Here is a 14559-nt window from a genome sequence, read left to right on the forward strand (position 1 = left end):
GACAACCCACGCTTCGCCACTGCTTTGCTGGCATTCCGCTTCATAGGATGTCCGCAGGTTCTTGTATTAGGGGAGAGGGAGAAAAACGTTTCTCATCCATCCAAGATGGATGGAAACTTGTCCTGCTGAATCCTGACAATTTATTAAAGGGGGCGGGTGGGAAAGGAAGAGGAACCCTTGCAACTGCCTACCGATAAGCTCTTATCCTTTTGCAAGAAGCTTCTGCCCCCCCCCCCTTCCTCACCGTGCAATACGTAAATGCGTATTTTAACCACGGACGTTTCTACCCCAACGCTTTCCCACGGTGCCTTTTCACTGCGTCTTTTAATCCAGACGCCCTAAACGCCAGGCGTGCAAATCGCTTAGAAACCTAAATCTGGCACGAAGCTGGTTCACCAACGAACCAATAGCTTTGCCTACTCAGAGGTAAGGCCCTTTGAGCTCAATGGGGCTTACTCTCGGGTAAAGAGGGGGTGAGCGCCGCCGATTTCCGCTTCACGCCCCTGCCTGCCCGCCCGCCCTGCCCTCGGGGCCTGGCAAACTCCTGGCTGCGCCTGCCATCCCTCCTGCAACCGGAGCAACGCCAAAGCGGCTGGGGAGGGAAGAAGGAGCACCGCGGGAGGGGCGGCAGCCAGTCCGGAGCCCGATCCCGCCCCGCTTCCCCATTCCAGGGCTGCGCTGCTCCGCCCGCCCCTTCGGGCAAGAAAACTTCCCTGTCCAGCGATTAGGAGGCGGGGTCCCGGGGCTAACAGGCGTCCGCCTCGGCCAATGGCAGCCTATAAAAAGAGGGGCGGGGGCGGGCCTTGGCTCTTTCCGGGAAAGATCCTCGAAGCGCCTTTGCGCAGCACCGAACCCCGAAAAGAGAGGGGACACCATCCTCCGACGCCCCGGGATCCAGCGCAGGTAAATGCTTCGCGATGGGCGACGCCTGTCGCTGCGCTTGTCCTGCTTGGCGGAGCTCCCTGGGGGCCAGGAAGCAAGGGAAAGTCCTGCAGGACACGCCCCAGGGGAGAAAGTTTTGGGGGCATTTGGGGGCGGGGAAGGTGCCCCCCCTGCCCCTCGCAAGTAAGCGCGCAAGGGGAGAAAGGGGAGCGGTCCGGGTGGGCGCTGCTGCAAATGGTGCGTAAAAGCGCACAGGGTAGAAGCGAGGTAAGCGGTTGGCTCTGAACTTTCTCGGGTGCAAGGAGGCACTTCTTTGGGGTGGAGGGGGACCCCCCCCACTCATGCGCGCACCTCGAATCTTCCAGCCCCTTCTGAGGGGGGTCAACTTTCTTCAAGGATGTTTTCCCTCCCCCCCCAACTCCCCACGGAAGAGTGGAAGGGAAGAGTGCAGGCGGTTCTGTTTAAGTGATTTTCCTTGCCTGCCAGGCAAAAAAACCCACAGTTCACACGTGACTCTGAAAGAGGCGTGTTGCACTTCTGAGGTCCGCAAGAGGAGTGTGAACGCTTCCGTCGGATGCGCGTTCTCTGGGGAGGGGAAAGAGCCCCTCATCCGCTTTAAAGGTCTCAATCTTCCCCCCATAGAGGCAGCTCAGAAGTGACGCTGCGCTTCCGTGCACGCACTGACTTGCCGGAGAGTAAGCCTCATAGAACGCAGTGGGAGTTAATTCGGAGTAAGCGTGCTTAGATTTGGGGCTACACAGTGCAATCCCAAGTATGCTTACTCGCGAGCAAGTGAGGTCTCCTTCTGAGTAAAAATGCCTCTGCATAGGGTGTTATTTCTGCCACCGACCCTCTCCGACCCAAGAGTGGGGGTTTTCCCAGGACCAGTTAAACTCATTGATTTTGGACCTTCTCAAACCCGAGGCCTGAATTGCTTTGGGGATCTCTACATTGGTGTCTTGTCCCACTGATCAAGGTCTTTAGATCGGAAAGGGACTGAATTTGACTTTTCTGCATCAAGAGGCAGTGTGGTGTAATGGTTAGACTAGGACCTGCGAGAGCCCAGGGTTCAGATCCCCACCCGGCCATGAAGCTCACTGGGTGACCTTGGGCCAGACCTCTCAGCCTAGCTACCCCACAGGGCTGTCGCAAGGATTAAATGAGGCTACCACCAAAGGATCTACACCGGAGAGAAGCTTTATGAATGTTTGGACTGCAAGCAATAAATAAATTTATTTATTCTCCAGTCTGATGGGAGTTGTAGTCCAAAAATCTGGTGGGCGCTAGACTGGGGAAGGCTGGTCTGCAGACAAGCAGGAAGCCCATCTTGCTTGCATGATGGACTTTTGATTTGAAAACTGCCCCACTGTTGCACCCGGGTCCAAAATGCTGGACTGGACGGGCCTTGGGCCTGTTCCAGTAGGCTCCTTTGTTACGTTCTCATGTTTGCAAATGGTGTTGCTTGCCACCCTGGACTCCTTTGGAACAAAGGGCAAGATGTAGATTGCAAAAACCAAAGCGGAAATAAAATATTCACACTGGGACAGCATGAGACTCTTCAGGGTCTCCGAGTCCCACAGTGGGCAAAGGACTCCTGCATTGCAGGGGGTTGGACTGGATGACCCTCAGGGTCCCTCCCAACTCCAGGATTCTGTGAACTGACCAAAATCCAAAGGGGTTTGGAGAGAGACGCAGCCCATTGTGCTGCAACCAATTTATCTGGGCTTTCGTGAAAGCCCAAATGGGGATCCAGGACTCGTGTGCAAAAAGGAAGGAGGAAATTGAGGTTCTTTTCTTGCTGCCTGGCAACTTCCCCTCTTTCTCAGGCAGAAAAGGTTTCTTCTGTCGTTGTGACTGGCCTGGTTAGCACTGAAGCATGTAATCTGGGTTTGGGCAGAACACTTCAGGCTGCCGTTGAGAGTTCCTATAAAATAATACTCTTCTAGACCCCCTTCTGCCTGACACAAGACTAGGGCCCTGCAGAACTTGATCTCATCCCGCAGCCCACTGTAAAACAGAGCTATTCTGCCTGGCCTTCAATTTGAATTAGCCTGATCCTCTATTCCCTTTTCCCTTTCCTATTCTATGAAGAAACCCTTTCTGGGACCCCACATTTAAATTCTTCCCTGGTCTCCTTGCTGGCCCTGGTAGGACCAACTTGGCCAGTTAGCCCTGGTGATCACTTGATGTCTACTGACTGGGTTCCCCTCCCCCAATGACCCCTGAATTTTTGAATTTTATTGATGTTGATGCTGCATTTTATGTTGTATTTTATGCTGTTTTTAAGTCGCATTTTAATCATTGTTTTATATTTGCTGTTAGCTGCCCTGCGCCTGGTTTTTAAACCGGGAAGGGCGGGGTATAAATTGAAAAAATATTATTATTATTATTATATGACATGCTAGCTGCCTAGGCACAGGGCGCGTGGGTGTTCATATGTAAGAGTATTCCGTCATGTAAACCTGCCTTTGCAATCTGAGGTGGTCCACCCCAAGCTCTGATTTCCCACCTTTGCAACCCCAATATGCACCTTTGCAAGCCCGGTTGCCAAGGGAGTAACTGACGTCAGCTCCCTCCCCCGGTTTCCACCCCCCCCCCCAAATCTCCTGCACCTCTCATAGAAGCATGCCACTCAACCTAAACCCGCAGGATGCAAAAAATAAAAGGTGAAACTTAATTTTGCAATTTAAGTTTAGGAACTTAATTGGAGAGTTTAAAATCAAGATGTGGAAATATCGACGGAAGGCAGTATTGAGATTTGGATATGCTTCAAGGTTCAGACTATGGGAAGTCGTACAATTAATAATTACAATTTGGAAGATAATTTGACCTTTTTATTTTAGTTTTTTAGTTTTATTGGATCATGATTTGATATGTTAATTGGATGTCTTTTATTGGAAAATTAATAAAAATGATCTAAAAAAAAAAAGAGAGGAACTTAAACGCCAGCCCAAACCCCTAATTCCACCTGTGTCCAGGAAAGGGGCAGTCTCCCAACTGCTTCTTTCAGAGCTGAGCTCACTTTTAAACCAAACTCCTCCTCCTCTTCCCCTCCCTTGATTCAGTCGCTTCTCAGCCCCACAGAGGGAGGCAGGACAGGAGGGAGGCTGGCTTGAACAGGAAAGGGCTGGACCCGGTTCCTGGCCGGGAGCTCCAGAGTTCAGTGCCTTCCCGGCCGCTCTCTCTCTCTCTTGGCGGCTGGGCCGTATTGTGCGAAGGGCACCCAGCGCTGTCGTCTCCTTCCTCCGACAGCCATGTCTCGCCCTCTGACGGACCAGGAGAAGCGGAAGCAGATCAGCATCCGTGGCATCGTTGGCGTGGAGAACGTGGCGGAGCTGAAGAAAGGCTTCAACCGGCATCTTCACTTCACCCTGGTCAAAGACCGCAATGTGGCCACCCATCGCGACTACTACTTTGCCCTGGCCCACACCGTCCGCGATCACCTGGTGGGCAGGTGGATCCGCACACAGCAGTACTACTACGAGAAGGACCCCAAGGTGAGACATGCGGGGCAAGCCAGAAAGCGGCTCTTATTGCTGTTTTGACACAGTTGAGCTGTGGAACTCCTTGCCACAGTAGGCAGTGATGACCACCAACCTGAACTAACGTTGGCCTGGTGTCCAGCCGCCTCTTGCTTAGCTGCTCCATCGGGACTCAGATTTCCATTTATGATTTGGTCAAATTGTGGATCATTCCATAGTTTATATAACATGCTTTTGATTGCTAGCAGGCCTTTGTTTCTTGAACAGGTGAGATACATATTTTCAAAATAAGCAGGGGCAAAGTTCCCACGCTGAAAAATCAAGGAATTCCAGGACCTAACTTCTTTAAATTATCGTACAAGGAAATTGCCTTGGCATGGTGATTTAGAAGGTGATTAATAAATCGGCAGAGGGTCCGTGCAGGTGTGTAAATCACCCCTTGACTGCTTCTTGAAGACTCTCGCCTGGCAGTGTTAGGTGTGGTCCTTGGAAAAACAGACAGGCTTGACGTGGTGATGGATGTGCCGTCCTTGGTTGTATTGCAAGAGCCACATGCCTTCGCATGCCGCCACTCCTCAAGAGGGAAATGCGATGTTCCCAGGTGAAACCAGCGCCATAGTTCCAGCAAGGGTGAGGTCCGAGATTAGGGTGTTCTGCTTGGCAGTGTGTGTGGCAGGAGAAAAAGCAGCAGCTCAGGTGCCCTGCAAGGCTGTCCTCTTGTTGCTTTTGGGGACCTGGCTATATACGCACACATGACACAGTTGTGCAACATGTGCCTTGTGTAATGTCTCTAACACAAATAAGTGGGATGTCTTCAGCACCCTGGTGTCTCTCCCTATTCGGACACTGACAGTCTCTTAGGCAGGGAACTTGAGTCCTTGACCCAGCCCTCTTTATCACTCACCTTTCATGCTACTTTCCACATTTTTGTTGTTGTTTAGTCGTTTAGTCGTGTCCGACTCTTCGTGACCCCCTGGACCAGAGCACGCCAGGCACTCCTGTCTTCCACTGCCACCTGCAGTTTGGTCAAACTCATCCTGGTAGCTTCGAGAACACTGTCCAACCATCTCGTCCTCTGTCGTCCCCTTCTCCTTGTGCCCTCCATCTTTCCCAACATCAGGGTCTTTTCCAGGGAGTCTTCTCTTCTCATGAGGTGGCCAAAGTATTGGAGCCTCAGCTTCAGGATCTGTCCTTCCAGTGAGCACCCAGGGCTGATTTCCTTCAGAATGGATACGTTAGATCTTCTTGCAGTCCATGGGACTCTCCAGAGTCTCCTCCAGCACCAGAATTCAACAGCATCCATTCTTCGGCGATCAGCCTTCTTGATGGTCCAGCTCTCACTTCCATACATCACTACTGGGAAAACAATAGCTTGAACTATACGGACCTTTGTTGGCAAGGTGAGGTCTCTGCTTTTTAAGAAGCTGTCTAGGTTTGCACATTTTTATGTGCACTTTTTGTGAATGCCTCCATGCTTGAGGATGCTAGTTGAAGGGCTGCCTCACAAAATGCGGGTTTTGAAGGATGGCTGAGTTTAAGTTGGAGGCTTGTAGGTGGCAGTGCTTCGGACTCTCAGTTGCTGGAAATCCCAGGAGCGGAGAACTGTTCTTATGCTTTGCTGGTTTCTGTTGGGAGACTGCCGTCAGAATGGGTGGAGGGAGGCAGGGGATACAGAGAACCTCCTCCGTTCTGAGAAGCAGCTTCTAGTCTGGCAGTAGGGAAGGCCACACCTCCAGCGGAGCAGAGGGGGAAAGAGGTAGCCGGGTGGAGGGAAGGCTCGAAGATGCTACTGAGATCCCAAGTGCCTCACCTAGCATGGCCGGCCAAGAGGCACACACCGTCGCTCTGTTTGCGCAGAGGGGTGAAACGGAAGGAGGGGAGGCGGAGATTTGTCCAAGTTCTTATGTTGGGGGGGAAGCCGGAAGGGGCCACTCCCGGAATCTGCAAGTGACTAGGATGGACAAGAACTTTGTGGTTCTGCACTGTAAATAGTTTGCACAAATAAAAACCTGTGAAAGACAGGTTGGAGTCCTGCCTGGTTACTCGTGAGCAACCACCTCACCTCCTGACAGTTTCCCATGGGGGCATCTGGTTGGCAACCATCAGAATAGGATGTTGGACTTGATGGGCCACTAGAAGGGCAAATTAGTTGGTTTCTCTTTCAATTGCAAACCAAATTTACTTTATTTATTTCTCTTTTCATTCTATTGTTATTATTATTCCTCCCTCCCTTTGCTTTTGCTTTTGCTTTGTTTAGTTTTGCTCTGTTTTCCTTTTCCACCTAGATAGCTCAGTTGGTTAGAGCATGGTGCTCACAATGGCAAGGTTGCAGGTTCGATCCCTGTAAGGGACAGCTGCATATTCCTGCATTGCGGGGGGTTGGACTAGATCAGGTAGATCCCTGGCTGATCCTGGCAGATCGTGGGATCCTTATTGTGTACAAAAAGTTACGGGGGGGGGGAGCTAAAAAAAACCCCTCTGTGCAATCTTCCCCCCAAAAACCTCAGCAACTCTGGCCAATCCACCCACCCCACACACGCTCCTCCTCCCTCCAATGGGTAGATCACTGCCAGTTTTTTAATACCGGGAGCAGATCACAGTCTCTTGGGAGTTGAACATGCCTAGATTAGATGATCCTCAGGGTACCTTCCAAAATAAAAAAATTAAGGTGTTTATATATATATATATGTGTGTGTGTGTGTATATATATATATATATGTGTGTGTGTGTGTGTGTATGTGTATATGTGTGTGTGTGTGTGTGTGTGTGTATATATATATGTTCATAAATGTACCAACCAAGCACATACATAGATATGTGGACCACATGTCTGAAGCAGCACAGGAAGACCACCCTGAAACCATTTTGACTCCCAAGCTGACCAAATGTTTTCTCTGCAAGGAGGGAGGGGGTGAGGGAACCTTCCCATTCTCTCAGGAATTGGGGAATCACCATCTCAAAGGAATGGGCAGACTACCGGGAAAGGCAATCAGATAAGGCATTCTCAGATAATCTGGCAGACAGGAGATAAACAACACACTCAGATTTCTGCTGTAGACCGCCTTTTCTGTGATGTAGGTATGATGTTTGTGGGGGGTGGTCTTGGGTTACACCCCTTCTGTGATGTATGTATGATGTATGGAGGGGTGGTCTTGAGCTCCAGGGCAGGGAATTTAAAATGTCTATATAAGGGTGGGCACACCTTGGTTCTGGGTCCTCCTCCTTTCCTGTGTGTGAGGGGAGCACCCTGTTGCAGCAGTTCAATAAAGGTCAGGCTTATGAGCTGCTTTGCTTCTCAATATTCTCTGGTTGGCCTCTGTTATTTTCTCTGACCGATGGAGAACCTACAAAGGACACTATAAGGGCTCTTGTGTCCCCCATAAGGGAATAAGGGCAGATTTTGTTTACAACTCTTTCAACCCTACAATTCTCCTTGCATTTGATGCCCTCTACTCTGGGTCAATTAGGACGCAGGTGGCGCAGAAGGTCGGCGGTTCGAATCTCCCGTTGCTCGGTCCCTGCTCCTGCCAACCTAGCAGTTCAAAAGCACATCAAAGTGCAAGTAGATAAATAGGTACTGCTCTGGCGGGAAGGTAAACGGCGTTTCTGTGTGCTGCTCTGGTTTGCCAGAAGCGGCTTAGTCCTGCTGGCCACATGACCCGGAAGCTGTATGCCGGTTCCCTCGGCCAATAAAGCAAGATGGGCGCCACAACCCCAGAGTCGGCCACGACTGGACTTAATGGTCAGGGGTCCCTTTACCTTTTACTCTGGGTCAATGAGGGTAGGCACATGAAGGTGATAGATGGTTGAAGAAAGACTGCATAAGAGGCAGAAGGCAAGATCTCCCAGGGTTGGAGGCTGAGAGAAGCTCCTCCCAGGTGAGCTACCTTTGCGTGAGACCTTGCTTTTATCTTTCTGCTTCTCTTTTTGTTTAGATTACCTTGTTTTCATGGTATCTCATTATGACAAAAGCCTTAATGAAAATGCTATGCCCCCAAAAAAGCACAAAAAATGGAATAGAATTTCTTCTCCCTCCCAACTTGTGGATTTCATGGTGGTGAGGACTGAGCCTAGCTTATTAGCAGAATCCATGCCTTGCACCCAGAAGGTCTCAAATTCAATCCCTGCCTTCTCCAGCTTTGAAAGATACGCTTCTCAATAGGGCTGGAAGAGACCTTGTCACTGCCAATCCTGAAAAGCGATAGGCTGAAAAGCAGATCTAAATCCAGCGTGGAAGAGCTGGTTGCCCTCCTCGAATTGGATTGACTTAACCATCTCTTCAGTCAGGATTTGGACTGTTAACGGCTTTTAATGTAGAGCTTTAGCCTGGTAGATTAAGGAGTAATCCCATTTGTGACATCAGTCGGAAGTCCTTTCTCAAGTGAGGTGGACAGGCTCTCTGCTGAGACAGCTTTGCTCCTAATCTGCCCTTTCTCCGGCTCCCATCTTTGATTCGGTGCTTCATCCTAGAGACTTTCAGAACCACCGTCCACCTGCCTCTCATTTTAACTTTAGAAAAGTCCTGTCTTGCCTCATCGGATTGGACACAGAGGTGACCCCTGAGCCACCATTTATAGCTCACATCAGGTGCCAGGGTGTGAAATAATAATAATAATTAATAATAATAATAATAATAATAATAATAATAATAATAATAATAATTTTTTATTTATACCCGGCCCTTCCCGGTTCAAAAACCGGGCTCAGGGTGGCTAGCAACAAATTTTAAACACTTAATTATAAAAGCAGCATAAAATGCAATATAAAAACATGAATCACAATAAAATTCAAAAATCAATTTAGGGGAAATAAGCATTAGATAATCCCCAGGGCTAGGTGGCTGAATTGGTCCTACTTGGGCCAGCGAGGAGGCCAGGGGAGAATTAGCTGTGGGGTCTCAGAGCGGGTGATCTTCATAAAAGGGGAGGGGGAGGGAAGGGAAGGGAAATAAAAGATCAGGCTGAATTCAAATTAAAGTCCAGGCGGAATAGCTCTGTCTTACAGGCCCAACAGAAGGAGGTTAAATCCTGCAGGGCCCTGGTCTCATGGGACAGAGTATCGCACCAGGTCGGAGCCATCACTGAAAAGGCCCTGGCCCTGGTGGAGGATAGTCTGACTTCCTTAGGGCCTGAGACCTCTAAAGTATGGTTGTTCATGGACCTTAAGGTCCTCTGCGGGGCAGACCAGGAGAGCCAGTCCCGTAGATATGAGGGCCCTAAGCCACAAAGGGCTTTAAGATGGAGCAAGCTTGCTTTCTGCTGCTCCAGAGGGTGGGAACCGAACCGACAGATCCAAATCGCAAGAAAGAAAATTCTGACTGAAACTTTCTGATGGCAAGAGCAATTTGCCAGTGGAACGGACTCAGTCATAAAGGGGTGCGTGCTATTTCCTTGTAGGTTTTTCAACAGAAGTTGACTTCCCATCGGCCAGGGATTCTTAGGCTGTGATTCCTGTAATTAGGGGGTTCGGATTAATGACCCCTGGGTGTCCCTTTCAACTCCGTGATTCTTTCCAAAATGAGCTGTGCTTTGCAGCAAAAGGGAAAGCGAAAGGGATGCGGGTGGCGCTGTGGCCTAAACCACTGAGCCTCTTGGGCTTGCCGATCAGAAGGTTGGCGGTTCGAATCCCCACAACGGGGTGAGCTCCCATTCTTTGGTCCCAGCTAGCAGTTTGAAAGCATGTCAAGTGCAAGTAGATAAATAGGTACCACTCCGGTAGGAAGGTAAATGGCATTTCCGTCACTGCTCTGGTTCACCAGAAGCGGCTTAGTCATGCTGGCCACATGACCCGGAAGCTGTCTGCGGACAAACGCCGGCTTCCTCGGCCTATAGAGATGAGCGCCGCAACCCCAGAGTCGTCTGCGACTGGACCTAACGGTCAGGGGTACCTTTACCTTTAAGGAAAAGTGGGACATTCCAGGATCAAATCAGAAACCGGGATGGCTTCTGTAAATCTGGGACTGTCCCTGGAAAATAGGGACACTTGGAGGGGTGGCGCTGTGGTCTAAACCACTGAGCCTCTTGGACTTGCTGCTCGGTTGGCGGTTCGAATCCCCGCGACGGAGTGAGCTCCTATTGCTCAGTCCCAGCTCCTGCCAACCTAGCATTTCGAAAGCACACCAGTGCAAGTAGATAAATAGGTACCACTGCGGCAGGAAGGCAAATGGCTTTTCCATGCGCTCTGGTTTCCGTCATGGTGTCCCGTTGCACCAAAAGCTGTTTAGTCCTGCTGGCCACATGACCCAGAAAGCTGTCTGTGGACAAAGGCCGGCTCCCTCAAGAAGAGCACCGCAACCCCATAGTTGCCTTTGACTGGACTTAACTGTCCAGGGGTCCTTTACCTTTACAGCAAAGGGGTTGGTCACTGTGGGAACTGGGAGCACAGCTGTCCTGATGAGCCCCAAACTCTTGCAGGAGTAGAAATCCTCTTAAAAGCATGCACAGCTAAATTATTTGATTTTGGCCCTGCTTTCTCATGCAAATGCTCCTCATAGATGATAAAACCAATGAAATAGAATACAGTGGTACCTCGGGTTAAGTACTTAATTCGTTCCGGGGGTCCATTCTTAACCTGAAACTGTTCTTAACCTGAAGCACCACTTTAGCTAATGGGGCCTCCTGCTGCCGCCCCATGATTTCTGTTCTCATCCTGAAGCAAAGTTCTTAACCTGAAGCACTATTTCTGGGTTAGCGGAGTCTGTAACCTGAAGTGTCTGTAACCCGAGCTACCACTGTAATGAGAATTGCCCCAAACCACCTGTTAAGCGTTGGAGAAGTGACGATCAGAGGCAGGGATAAGCCTATGAATTTTAACAGGCTATATTTTAGCACTGAATATGTTTCCTCCTGACTTGAATAGGGACGCGGGTGGCGCTGTGGGATAAACGACAGAGCCTAGGACTTGCTGATCAGAAGGTCGGCAGTTCGAATCCCCTTGACGGGGTGAGCTCCCGTTGTTCGGTCCCTGCTCCTGCCAACCTAGCAGTTTGAAAGCACGTAGATAAATAGGTACCGCTCAGGCGGGAAGGTCAACGGCGTTTCCGTGCACCACTCTGGTTCACCAGAAGTGGCTTAGTCATGCTGGCCGCATGACCCAGAAGCTGTACACCGGCTCCCTTGACCAATAAAGCGAGATGAGCGCCGCAACCCCAGAGTCGGCCACGACTGGACCTAATGGTCAGGGGTCCCTTTACCTTTACCTTTACCTATGTTTCCTCCTGACTTGAATACCAGTGATTTCTGTGGACTCTCTTTTCTGAGCAGTGGATGTTCCACAGGGTTTAGACATAGGGTGCCTTCTAAGATTTGTTCTGTTTATGACTACCTAAGCAGAGCAAATAAATCACCCCTACGGCAGGCAGAAAAACTACCTGCATCAAGGCAGGTTTATTTATGTATGGCTTTTTTGTGGTTACTGTACACAAAGCGGGTTCATACCAGATAAAAACACAGAATTCAGGTCTCCCAGGGGATCTGCGTGTCTCAAGGCACAATGACAACTAAACATTAATTGACTACACTTCATTTAACATCACACCTATTTTTGACTTCCGAATCACCTCGCCGTGCCTTCTAAATAATCTTAACCTGTACGCACTTCCTGTTATATCTATTACATATCAAGAAAAATTTTTTACTTTTATGATTTTCTTTAATATGCAAGATTCAGTCTATAACTGTCAGGAGAATTGCATTTTCACAATATTGTTTTAAATATTATTTCAGTATTGTCCATACTTTGCTCACTTTCTGATTTGAGTTTCCTCTTATTCTCCCTGTCATTTTCGCAAGTTCCAGGTATTCTATCGTCTTCACCTGTCGGTCAAGCTTTATAGGAATTAAGTCAAATTTCCAATTTTTGGCTACCAGAATTCTGGCTGCCGTGGTTGCAAACATAAAGTTCTGGCTCTAAAGCTTTTTTGGATTTCAGTGGACATAATGCCTAACAGAAAGGCTTCTGGGGTTTTTTTTTGGAAGGAGAGCTGTCATTTTTAAGGCTTCAGTCATCTTTATTTTGTTAAAGGTGGCTGACCGTCGTTTGCACCAATCATGCTGAGGCCAAACTCAAAACGGTGATATCCTAACCCTGCCATTTGGCTCTGCATGTTGGGCAACGAGATTGTTTGCTCACCGATGTACAAACCGATGTGACGGAATGGAGTAAGTTTGGTGGGGGAAATGTTCCTGGAATGCGAAGCACATGTCTGGCAGAGAATGAATTGCGTCAAATTGATCCTTGCTGGTGGCTTGTGGTTTGTCTAGGTCTGCCGGCTCTTCTCTTCTCCTTCCCTTTATAATAAAATCTCCATGGTTTGCTGAATGTAGCTTTCACAAAGCAAAGGAAAGATTGGACTCTGATTATTAGAATACACACGAGGCTTGACCAGCAAGACTCTGGGAGGAGTGCCAATAATAATTCCTCTCCACCCCTCGGCCCACGTCGTTTTATTCACAAAAGAACTTTTTACACAGTGTTTGTAAGAACCAATCAGATTTCCTCTGAGCATTTCAAAAACCCCACGTGGGACAAAGTCAAAAGTTAAAACTTTTGTTGTTTAGTTGTGTCCGACTCCTCGTGACCCCCTGGACCAGAGCACGCCAGGCCCTCCTGTCTTCCACTGCCTCCTGTAGTTTAGTCAAACTCATGCTGGTAGCTTCAAGAACATTGTCCCACCATCTCGTCCTCTGTCGTCCCCTTCTCCTTGTGCCCTCCATCTTTCCCAACATCAGGGTCTTTTCCAGGGAGTCTTCTCTTCTCATGAAGTGGCCAAAGTCTTGGAGCCTCAGCTTCAGGATCTGTCCTTCCAGTGAGCACTCAGGGCTGATTTCCTTCAGAATGGATGCGTTTGATCTTCTTGCAGTCCATGGGACTCTCAAGAGTCTCCTCCAGCACCAGAATTCAAAAGCATCAATTCTTTGGCGATCAGCCTTCTTTATGGTTCAGCTCTCACTTCCACGCAGTGAAAAGACCATAGCTATACGGACCTTTGTTGGCAAGGTCCAACTACAAAGAAACTATTTCCTACTGGAGCATACATAGTGGTCCAGAGTAAATAAAATAGGAGTAAAAGGAGGAATAAAATTCATTCAGCAAAACCCTGGAGATCATAAACAGGCATAAACAAGAGAGACAGGATGGCAGTATTTACCAACTCCTTGTGAACTCTCTTCCTGGTCCTTAAGATCTATCTAAAGATTAAACTACACCAAAGTAACCTACTTTGTACTGAGGGTGCCTGATGAAGCAACTGGCCTGTGTTTCAGAATGCTTATACGTGCCTGTCAGGTGTAGAGAAAGCAAATGGCAGAGGTGGAGAGGCTTGTGGGATTCGATCAGAAACTATTGTCAATGAATCAAACCCAGTCAATGCAATTCTTTCATAGGCCTGTTCCATATTTCACAATTCCTCATAGCAATTCCACCTGAGCCCCCCACACTCTGGATATCTGCACCCCTACAGTTGAAAACTCGATATATCAAGAGTGCATGTTCAGGATGAGGAACGGCTAAGGGAGCTGGGCATGTTTAGCCTGGAGAAGAGGAGGTTAAGGGGTGATATGATAGCCATGTTCAAATATATAAAAGGATGTCACATAGAGGAGGGAGAAAGGTTGTTTTCTGCTGCTCCAGAGAAGCAGACACGGAGGAATGGATCCAAACTACAAGAAAGAAGATTCCACCTAAACATTAGGAAGAACTTCCTGACAGTTAGAGCTGTTTGACAGTGGAATTTGCTGCCAAGGAGTGTGGTGGAGTCTCCTTCTTTGGAGGTCTTTAAGCAGAGGCTTAACAACCATATGTCAGGAGTGCTCTGATGGTGTTTCCTGCTTGGCAGGGGGTTGGACTCGATGGCCCTTGTGGTCTCTTCCAACTCTATGATTCTATGATTCTAGGATCACTTCCTAAGGGAAGGACTCTGCTCCCGCCTTTTATGCAGAGGACCCGGGGTTCAAACTCCAGCATCTCCAATCCTGGCAAGTTGCAATAGAAATGACTATTTCTTCTTCCTTTCCAGAGAGTTTACTACCTTTCCCTGGAGTTCTACATGGGCCGGACTCTGCAGAACACCATGATAAACCTGGGATTGCAGAACGCCTGCGATGAGGCAATTTATCAGGTAAGTGGGGGGGGAAGGGGGGACTACTGCAATGCGCTCTACGTGGGGCTACCTTTGAAGGTGACCCGGGTCAGAATC

The 14559-nt window shown here is 48.9% G+C and overlaps 1 protein-coding gene across 1 annotated transcript in view; it reads left to right on the forward strand.

Moving 5' to 3' along the window:
• Positions 1-680: 680 nt before the first annotated feature.
• Positions 681-14559, forward strand: part of PYGL (glycogen phosphorylase L) — a 66566-nt gene continuing 52687 nt past the window's right edge. The window contains exons 1-3 of the mRNA XM_083435303.1: positions 681-903; positions 4135-4379; positions 14380-14481. Coding sequence (XP_083291429.1) covers positions 4137-4379; positions 14380-14481 — 345 coding nt within the window. The 5' untranslated portion in view covers positions 681-903; positions 4135-4136. The remainder of the gene's footprint in view (positions 904-4134; positions 4380-14379; positions 14482-14559) is intronic.

Source organism: Podarcis tiliguerta (assembly GCF_965153285.1).
Source record: "Podarcis tiliguerta genome assembly, chromosome: 1".
Lineage (NCBI taxonomy): Eukaryota > Metazoa > Chordata > Lepidosauria > Squamata > Lacertidae > Podarcis > Podarcis tiliguerta.